This window comes from Callospermophilus lateralis, chromosome 4 (genome assembly GCF_048772815.1).
Source record: "Callospermophilus lateralis isolate mCalLat2 chromosome 4, mCalLat2.hap1, whole genome shotgun sequence".
Taxonomy (NCBI): domain Eukaryota; kingdom Metazoa; phylum Chordata; class Mammalia; order Rodentia; family Sciuridae; genus Callospermophilus; species Callospermophilus lateralis.
In genome coordinates, this window is record NC_135308.1 from 152,266,480 (window position 1) to 152,276,816 (window position 10,337).

The window sequence follows — 10,337 nt, forward strand, 5'->3', positions numbered from 1 at the left end:
AAGGAGGAAGGAGGAGACTACGTAGTGCTCAGCACCTCACCTGCACAAAGGCACTCAATAAACAGTATGTTATCTTTGGTGGTGGGTGGATGGTAGCCCAGGGATAAAAGGAAATGTGCCCTGATGTACTCTGGGCCAAACGTTGGTAGGGTGGTCTCAGACAGTGGTTCTCCACCTTGGATGTAAGTTGGAATGCTGGCACCATTCAACCCAAATCCCTGGGAACCCAGGCTTCCCCCGCCCCCACTCTCCTGAAGATTCTAATAGTAGTCAGGTTGAGATCCTCTGCCGAAACTAGCAAAGCAGGAGACAAGCAATAATCTATCAACAAACCAGCCAAGAGTCCAGGAAAGGATGTCCCAGATCCAGTGAGGCTGTCTTGATTCCAGTTGAAAATAAAAAATTCTCAAAATTGAAAACTTACCTGTTTTCTAATCCTGAATACACATGCAAATAGAATATATCATGATTACTAAATTCTCTGAAAGCAACCACTCTGGAAAAAGTCATAACAAAGCTCAAGTGTTTATTAAGAATTAAAAATACTGTAAAGAAGCCATACAGTTCATTTCACAGTAAACTAACAAACCTTTTTTTTTTTTTTTAACTTTTACTTTTCGGCTTTTTTTTTTCCTTTCTTCCTTTTTTTTTTCTTTTGGAAGGGCAAGACAGCCATTTAAGAACAATACAGCTCAAAGGGGAAGGGGTACAGCAAACAATTACAGAAATGCAGTGCACACGCTCCCCACTGACAGATGGGGTCTGCTCCCACAGCAGACCTCCTCAAGGACATCCTGTTAAAACAAAAAAACCTGGCCTACATCCCCCAGGAAGACACCCCACCGCTGTGTGGACTGCTCTCAACACATTTCCTGAAAGACCCCAAGACACTTTTCTGGAACTCTAAACCTATGCATTATTCGGTAACCTGCCCAATGTGGATGCAGGTGGGCCACCAGAGACAGACAGGCACCAGGACTCTGGGTGGTGTGCTTAAGCATTCAGAACCATCTGATTCTTTGCATAGTTACCTTTGATATCATTAGATGGTTCAGGAATGGAAAAGACACCCACGCTAGAAAGGCAACCACAAGTAACTGATTCTTTTAAAATGAAGACAAGGCGTTGCCCTCTCCTGACTCAGAGATTACATCTATGAGTCCTAACCAGCTTTAGGTGGAAGACAAGTGAGAGATATCTCATGAAAACTTTAGCCAGAAGTATAAAAAAAAGTAATTTTTCTTAAAGACAATTAGAAAGAAACGTGCCCCACCCCCACTTTTTTTTTTTTTTTTTTTTTTGGTAACTTGAAATCTGCCAGCCAGACAGGGTATTTGAAGGTTAATCTGCTTCTGTTAATCCTCAATTGAAGCCACTGTCATTTTTCTGACACTAGACACATCCCTTTTAAAAGCCACCTCTTGTACACCGGGGCTGGGCCTTCAGGAAACTACGGAAAGCAGAAGCAGAGAACTTAGGAAACCAATGGTGTGTGGTAAGAATTGCAAATAAATTAACTGGGCACAGAAATGCAATGCCTTGGTGTTCAGGTGGTATCCACTGCTCTGGGGGGGGGCGGGGGGCAAAACTTGCGGGGAGGGCACATGGGAGGAAACAACACATTTTTTTGGTCATGAGAAAATGGACTATAAATCCGCGCCCTGGACACAAAATTCACTTAGATTTTTTCGTGAATCTTTTCAACTTTCACAAACAACCTATCCAGATCATTTCTCAGGTCATCTAGTAGACCCTTGGCTGATTCCAAGTTGTTCTCGTTGGTTTCGATTTTGACCGAGTAGGCTACCAAACTGTCCACAGCAGTCCTGAGCATTTTCAAGTCCGACTCCACCTGGCTCACTGAGGATTTCAGGTTGTCTAGAGAAGAGAGTCTGTCCAGGAAGTCCTGAGGGGGCAGACGCGCGGCCTGGGCTCGGTCCTGACTGAGCAGCGCGTGCACCTGCTCTTGCACCTTCTGCAGCGATTCCACGGTGCTGGGGAGCTCGCCCACGCTTCTCTTCAGCTCCTCCACGTCGCCGTAGAGCGCCAGCTGGGCCTCCCCCAGGCTCCTCACGGTGCCAGCCAGGCTGTCCTTGTCTGCCTCGGACGAGGACCCCAGGTCTTTCAGGTGCTCCTGCAGCGCAGCCAGGCGCTGCTCGTACTCCTGGCTCTTGGTCAGGAGCGACTCCAGGCTATCGGTCTGCCGTGCAGAAGCCACTTGCACGGATTGGATTTCATCCTCTAAGTTCTGGAGCCTGGAGTCCAGACCCCGACTCTCTTTCTGGAGCGCATCTAAGGCGTCGGGGGTTCTGGAGGGCCCGTCTTCCTCCGGCCTGTGGGACTCGGCCTTCAGCTGGCGGAGCTCCTCCTCCAGCCTCCGGATCTTCTCCGGGAGGCGGGAGGTCGACTCCTCGGACTGCAGGAGCTTCTGGGTGAGGGCCTGCAGGGCCAGGCGCTCTGAGTCCGCCGCCTCCTTGAACGCCTGCTGCTCCTGCTTGAGGCTCACCAGCTCCCGGACCTCGGTGTAGACATCAGACTCCATGGTCTGCAGGGAGCTTCTCAGGGCCTCTATGTCCCTCTCCCTGGACTCCGCAGAGGTCTGTATCTCTTTCACCGCATCCTTCAGGGCTCTCAGGTCCTGCTTGTACCCCTCGGATTCTTCCAGAGAGGCGACCTTCGCCTTCACGTCATTTATTTCCTTCTGGCTCCTCTTCTGGACCTCAGTGAAGATGGCGATGTTGTCATTGATGGACTTGGTGAGCTCCGTCAGCCTTTCCTCCACTGTGTTCTCCAGGGACGTGAAGTCCCGCTCGCGCGCATCCTTCACCACGTGAATGCCGTCAGAGAGGTCTTTGAGGATCTCGTTCTGGAGTTTTTGCAGAACTTCACTGATCCTGCTGATCTCACTCTCCCCCTGTCTCACTGCTTTCTCTGTGAGGTCTTGCTTATGTTGGGAGCTTCTCAGGATAGACTCGAAAGCCCCAAATGTGGTTTGCAGAGACTGTACCTGTAGCCAAAATCCAGACATTAGCTGTAGAAGAGTCATGAGTTTTACAGGTACAGCTACTTTGTTTTCAGTCTGCCCACCCTCCAGGTCCCTTAACTCTTCTAGAATGCACTACAGTACTCCTTTGAAGAACTCTCCTTTCACATGTAGCCCATGTCATAGTTGTGGGGAACAAACTTAGGACTCCCTCCAAGAGTCCCAGGGATGGCTTATAACCCTGGCCTGAACAAAGGGCACTTTCCACCCACCCTGAGTCACATTGACTAGCCAAGCATGGGCACATGTGCTAAGGCAGACCAAGGAGGCAGATCTAGAAACTTCTGTTAAAACTACAGGGGAAGAAAACTTTCTCCAAGGGGACTGTTAGCTATGGGATCAGGTAGGCCTGGAGCTGCATAGACCAACACATGGAATGCCTATCTAGGAATCAAGCCAGCACAGCTGAGAAATGGCCAAGGTTTGCAGACATCATTTGAATCCCTGGATACAGCTATAGCTGAAGGAATCTACTCTTGAACTCTGCAGTTTAAACTAGTCAATTCTCTCCCTAAACCAAAATTTCTACCTCCTTCAACTGCAAGAGTCTTCCAAGTTTTTGTGGGAAAGAAACCGATACACAGATACCCTGAGCTGGAAGTCAAGACAAGGATCCAGGTCTTAACTCATCACTTCCGGCTATGTGGCCCTAAACTAGTCATTGTCCTCCATGGCCCTCATTTAATCTTTTATTCTGAAGTACCTCAGAAGCCCAAAGATCCCTAGCACCATCTGAAGACCATTGCCAAAGGAATAAACTGATCCCGCAGCAGGCTCTGGTTTGGTGAACACGCTGGGATTTTGTTTGCTTCTACACATTCCTTCTTAAAAAATTCTACCCTGAATGAGGCCTGACCTGAGAACTACCCAGGGGAACTGATTAAGAATCTAGGAGGCAATATCCTGACACAGCATTTGGTGCCATCTATAATGTTTAGTTTGGAAAAAAAAAAAAAAAAGGAAGAAAAAGAAAAAAGAGAAAGAAAGATCTATCAAGTCCCTGCCTCTAACAGCCAATTCTGAGGACCTGCAAGAAAGGGACATGGCATGATGTGACCAGCCAAACCCACATGTGGAAAATTGTGCAGGATAAATGACCCTGGTCAATACTGAACAAATGAATGGCATTTTATCATCCATTTAAAAAGTTTAAGAAATTTTCAATCAAAAATGTGCATTTCATATGGATCCTGACTCAAACCAACAATAGAAAGACAGTCTCGGGGAGAATCAAGGAAATCTGACTATTGTCTGGTATGATATTCCAGAATCTCTGCAGCTGGGGTGTAGCTCAGTGGTAGTCTTGCCTAGCATATGCAAGGCTCTGGGCTCTATCCCCAGTATGGTGCCATATCCTGTGTTTTGTTTAAAACAAATAAGGAAGAAAAGAAATAAAAGGAAAGAAACTCTTACTGGTTAGAAATAAATCCTAAAATACCTTGGGTGAACTCATGTCTCTCATTTTAAAATTAGTTCCTGGTGCCCTCTCCCCTAGGTCTGCAGGGTGACATGGGCTCTTCTGAGGGATTAGAGCTTAACCACCAACATGTTCTGAAGCCCTGGACCCACCTGTTCCAGATCAATCTTCTGAATAAGGACAGGCTAGCCTCTGCCTGTACTATGGCCATTTTCCAATACCAAGTACAAATGGAGAAGACAGGCCAGGTGTGCCCCCGACAGGGTCACAGAGGGGTTCAGGGTCAGACTGCTCTAACTCCATCCAAAAGATGAGGGAGGGGAAGGGAAGTGGTGAAATGAAACAAGAATGGTAAAATACTGGTAATTATTGAAACTGGGGTTCATTATATTGTCCTCTTCTTTTGTTTATGCTTGAACATTATCATGATGAGAAGTCAGAAAATAAAGTAATATGAACTCTGTAGCCAGATTGCCTTGGTTCAAATCCTGGTTTTGACACTTCCCTGCTGTGTGATCCTGGGTATGGTACATAACCTATCTGCGCCTTGGTTTCCTCAGCTGCATGAGGGGAACAAAAACAATACCCAACTCACAGGATTGTCATAGTAAGGGTTAAATGAGTTCATATAAGTAAAGTGCTCAATCATGCCTAAAACACAGTGAAGGTCTGTCTCCATTCCTGTTGCACCTCTATTCAGAAGTCCTGAAGATTCATAGCACTAGCTGCAGCCTGATGTCAAAAGGAAGAATAGTTGAAAACACAATGGGACACCTGGGTTCTAGCTCCAGTCACACCAATAACCACTCTGAGCAGTTACACTAGCTTTCCAAGTCCCTGGTTCCTCATCTTTTAGACAATAGGTCCCTCACATCCCTTCTAAATTCAGTCTGTGATTTTCAGACAGTAGAATAAGGTTCTCCAGGGCCTCCAGAATATTAGCCAATTTCTCTGCCCAACCAAATGCAACCTGAGTCATAAAGGACACTTTGAGAAGGTACTAGAGAGAACTAGACTCTGAAACTAGGTTATTAAATCACAGTACCTGCCTGTTCTAAGCATAGCACTCAAATTAGAGGTGTGAGCGGCCGAGCACAGCACTTGCCGCATGGCAGGCAAGACCCGGTGCTTTCTGAATGATCCAAAGCATGAATTCAGAGCAAAGGCTGATGAAGAGCTGATCTGCTCCCTATTCCTGAATGTCACCCCCAACCTGGGCTGGCTCTACACATGGTTAGAAAGGGAAATAGATTAGAAATTATGGATAAAACCAAACCAGTCAACCCCCTGTAACTAAACAAAAAAACAATGTCCCCACACTGAGAGTACTGTGTTCATCTTTATGTGCATATTCATCAACAGGTATTGAATGTACCTGTTCTCCCTATGTATGTGGGATGCCCACTAAGTGGGCGAGCACTGGGGAAGAAGCCAAGAGATAAAATAAAAGCTAGGCCAGGATCCCTGCCCTCAGGAGCCTAGCTGGGCCGGGAGTGGGGGTTTAGGAACTGTCCTTAGTAATGGCTGACATCAGCGGGGCATTTCTGTGTATAGTAACTATCAAAGTGTGAGTGGTAGGTCAAGCATCATCTAAGTCCCAGAATGTCCGATTTCAGAACCGGAGCTCTTAATCACTGTGACACGCTCAGGCAGAGATATGTTCAAAGCACACTGAGGGCCTGGAGAAGAGGCTGCCAGCGCCCAGAGCCCCGACTACTGGTTCAGAATCAAAATGAGAAAACCAAGAAATAGGGCCGGAAAACTGACTCTCTCACAAACGGCTTCTCCTTTCATAACTACTTCTAAGATCACTTTTTGCCACCTAAGCTAAGCTACTTCTAAGATCACTTTTTGCCACCCTGGGTGTGAGAAGGCAACACGAACTCTTCTGAGGGTCCAGAATTCAACTGCCAACCTTTTCTAAAGCCCTGGACCCAACTGTGCCTAAATTTTCTGGGTAAGGACAGGCCAACCTCTTTTCCTGTGCTATGTCCATTCAGGTGATCTGGGACAGTTTTCCATACTGATGAACTTTTGGAAAACAAGATACCAGGTGGGGAACCAAATCCTATTCCAGTCTAAGATCCCCCACTTACAGTGTGACCTGAAATATGTCATACAACCAGTCCATGTATGACCTGGAGAAAGTTACACAACCAGTCTTGGCTCAATTGCTCCATCTGTGAAATGGTGCTAAGTGCTATCTACCTCAGATAGCTAGGAGAAATGAAATTGTGGCCAAAAAGCACTTAATGGAATATCTGGCCCACAGAGACTACTAATTATGAATAATACTACTCTAAGTGCATTTTTCTGCCAAGAACCAAAACTCAACCCCAGCAGAGACTTAAGAATCATACAGGGGTTCAAACTTAGGTTGTCAGAGAACAGGCAGTACTGGCTCCTCAGTACAAAATAACTTCCTTACTGGCCTCATAAAAGATGCAGGAAGAAGTGGCCACACACTTTGGGAAATGCTAATAAGACTGGACATATTGAGCACCGTTCCATACCAGGTAAGGCAAGGGAAATATAATGAAATAAACAGCTGAGTGGTTGAGTGCCCCAGGAGTTAGACTACAGTGTGAATCCAGCCCAGCTGCTTGCTAGCCATGTGACTATGTAGTTATGTAGCTCCACACTTTCCTCATCTGGGAAACGGGACAGGTAATAGCACTCACCTCTTGGAGTTGCTGTGAAGTCAAAAGATGATATATTTTCCAATGTTTAGGACAGTGCCTGACACATAAGTGCACAATAAATGTAAGGCACTGAACAATGGCTTAATTATACTACTAAATTAAAAGAAAGGTGGTCACTGTGTCCTCAGCTCAGAACCAAGAGGATTCTTAAAAATCTCTCATTGTGTAGATGGGAAACTGAGGTCCAAAAAGCAAAGTGTTCTACACATACCTGGGACATAGAAGGGGTGAGAATCAGAAAGGAGGGACTAAGGGAGAGACAAGGAGGAAACCTAGGAAACAAAGCCCTATTTTTTCAATCTGGACTCAAGATGTCCCCATTTAGGCCTCAATTTCCAACATCCCCTAATTTTTCCTAAAATGCTACTCTGCTATAGGCAGGGGAGCCACCTCCTGTTCCTTAAACGTGTTCAAGAATGTTCCTTGCCTGCGAGTTCTTCACATTCCTTCTCTGAACATTCAGCCATCACCAACTAGATGACTGGCTCTACCCCACACACGGGTACAGGGAAATTCCATACCTCCCTCTTCCCAATCTGCACAGAGGCGACCCTAACTGCCACCTACCTATGTGCTGCTTCACAAATATGATTAGTCTTATGCTCTTCCACGGGGCCTACACAGAGCTATATGACTATCAGACTTCAATAAATATTATGATTGATTAGCAAGTGGGTGGCGGAAAGCAAGAAACGGGCTAGTGATTAGACTTCAGCAAGATGTCTATTTTGTAAAGATGATGTGACACTCAGGATAGGCAGAGCAGCACTGCCTACTTAATTCCCTTATAAAAGTCACCTCCCTTAGCCTGCAGCATTTAGCAGGCTGACTCATCCCAGTTGCTCTGCCGGTCTTAAGAGGAAATTCCTAGTCCTGCACACTCAACAAAAGTGGAGAGACTTGGCAGGACCGGCAGCATGCTGGGAAAAGGAGGCAGTGGTTCCGGGCTCAGAAGTGGCGGGATTTTTTGTTTCGGTCCTGCAACCAAATTTCCATTCAGCATGACACGGAAGGAATATGGAGGAGGGGAAATTCAACGGAAGGGGTTGCACTTGGTCTGGAAAAGCCACCGAAGGATGGAAGCTGAGCAACTTTGCCTTGGGAGCTGGGTCCATTCATACCTGAAATAGGCCCTTGGGAACCCTTAACTGGACAGTGGCCCAGACTTTCTCATGCAATCTGCAGCTCACCAGCTGGGGTGTTTGTTAACTCACTGTCTCTCTCTAAGTCTCAATTTTCTGGACTGGAAAAGAGTCAGAACCAGCAGCCCTCCCTCCCGGGGTTGCTCTAAGAATTAGACAGTAAGCCCTCTCAACCCCACATAGATACAAGTCCTTTTCTCGATTATGACCTAATATTTTTGGCCTTTCATTCCTCTAAAGCTGAAGTAGGCTATTTCAAAGGCCCACAAGGGCACTCTGGCCCAATAAAGAACAAGGGGCCTAAAGATAGATAATATTTCAGTGGAACTTCGCAAATGACTAGAAATTACTAGTTTTTCCTTCCCCAAGCTCTGGGTCTATTAAAAACCGGCTCAGATGTCTCCCACGGCAGTGCAAAGGTGCGGCCTTGCCGGAGGCTTCATCGGGATGCGCTGGCTTCCTTTCCAACCTCCTTTTCAGACAACTCTGCCCATTCAGCGGTTCCTAATCCAAAAAGAATGGGCTCCCCAAAGCCTGCAGGCTTCCTTACAGGTCACCGCTAATGTCCTGTGACAGGCCCTTGGCCCACCCTCCCCGCTGGCGGGGCCATCCTCGCGGCGGTCCATCCCTGGAGCCCATTCCTCTGTGGCCATTAACAAAGAGGGTCTGGGACCGCCTGGGAGCCGGGGCCCGGATCAGGGTGTCCGGCCGGGGACCGCGGGGCAGAGGCGAGGACAGGGGCAGGGGCAGGCGGGGCCGACTCGGGCCGGGGCACCCACCTTCTGCTCGACGTTCTGCAAGCCCTGGCCCAGCTCCTCCCGCTGCTGGGAGAAGTCCTGGTGGCTGCGCCGGACCTGCTGGACCTCCTCCAGGACGTGGTGGACACACCAGCCCGAGAAGGCGGCCGCCGCCACCAGGGCGAGGTAGAAGAGAAAGTTGAGCGCCCGGCCGAGCCTGCGCGAGCAGGTCGCCGAGGACGAGGCGGCGGCGGCGGCCGAGGACTTGCCGCCGCCGCGGTGGCCGCCCTTGCCGTGCGCCTGGTTCTGCGGGTGCTGCGGCGGGTGCTGCTGCGGGTGCGGCGCGGGCGGCGGCGGCTGCTGCTGCGGCGCGGGCGGCGGCTTCTTGGCCACGTCATCCGCGCCGCCCGACGGGTGGGCGCCCTTCTCCGAGGGGCTCGCGGCGCCGTGGCCGCCCTTGGAGCCCCTTTGTTTGGCCGAGGGCATGGCGGCGCGGTGGCGGCGGGGGCAGCGGGCGGCGAGGCGGGCGAGGGGCGCGCGGCCCGGAAACTTGCTCGGGCTCCCCCGGGGCCGGGCGGGCGGCACGCGGGCGCTGCTGGCGTCGGAGCGGCCGAGAGAGCGGGCGGCCGAGGAAGGAGGCCGGCCGAGGAGGAAGGAGGAGGGGGCCTGCCTCCGCCGCCGCGGCGCCGACCCCGCCTCCCGGGAAGGGAGGCCGCGCGAGCCGAGCCGGGAGAGCCTGCCACGCACGCCGGGCCGCCGCGGCCCCTCCTCCCGCCGCCACGACCCCAGCGGGGGCGGGCCGGGCGGGCGGCCGAGCGGGCCTGCGGGCCGGGGGCGTGGGCCGGCGGGCGGAGGCCCCGCGGGGCGGCGCTAAGGCGGCCGCGGAGGGCGGGTCGCCCCCGGCTCGGGCTGGCGGCGGCGGCGTTGGGGCGGCCGGGCCCCGCGGTGGGCGGCCGGGGCGGGGAGGCCGGGCGGCGCCGGCGAGCCGCGAGGACCCTGCGCAGTGGGCCGGGCGCGAGCCCCCTCCCCTCCCCTTCCTAGCGGGCGGAGGGAGGAAGTGGAGCCCGGGGGTGGGAGCAAGACCCGCGGCGGACCCCCGCTCCGTCCCGCTGGGAGCCGCGGACCCTGCCCGCCGCGGGGTTGGATCTTGCCTCTCCCCTTGGGTTGGAAGGCAGAGGCTGTCTCCAAACCAGCCGGCCTCGGAGGCGTGTTTGGTAAGAGTTTGGCAAAGATTCTTGGGCTGAGGGGAGGCTGCTCAAGGGACGTGTTGATGGAGCGCCCCTGGTAGCCCAGCCC

The 10,337-nt window shown here is 51.0% G+C and overlaps 1 protein-coding gene across 1 annotated transcript; it reads right to left on the reverse strand.

The window, feature by feature from the left end:
- Positions 1-535: 535 nt before the first annotated feature.
- Positions 536-9,714, reverse strand: Ckap4 (cytoskeleton associated protein 4). Its single transcript, XM_076853250.2, has 2 exons — positions 9,084-9,714; positions 536-3,007 (listed from the first exon to the last, which is right to left on the reverse strand). The coding sequence occupies exons 1-2, from the start codon at positions 9,525-9,527 to the stop codon at positions 1,679-1,681; spliced, it is 1,773 nt and encodes a 590-aa protein (XP_076709365.2). The 5' UTR covers positions 9,528-9,714; the 3' UTR covers positions 536-1,678.
- Positions 9,715-10,337: the final 623 nt, after the last annotated feature.

Bases quoted from the DNA above. Each gene is read 5' to 3' on its own strand.
- Ckap4 (XM_076853250.2), bottom strand. From the start codon at position 9,527: ATGCCCTCGGCCAAACAAAGGGGCTCCAAGGGCGGCCACGGCGCCGCG. The intron at 3,008-9,083 runs GTGGGTGCCCCG...TTTTGGCTACAG, and splicing joins TGCAGAACGTCGAGCAGAAG to GTACAGTCTCTGCAAACCAC.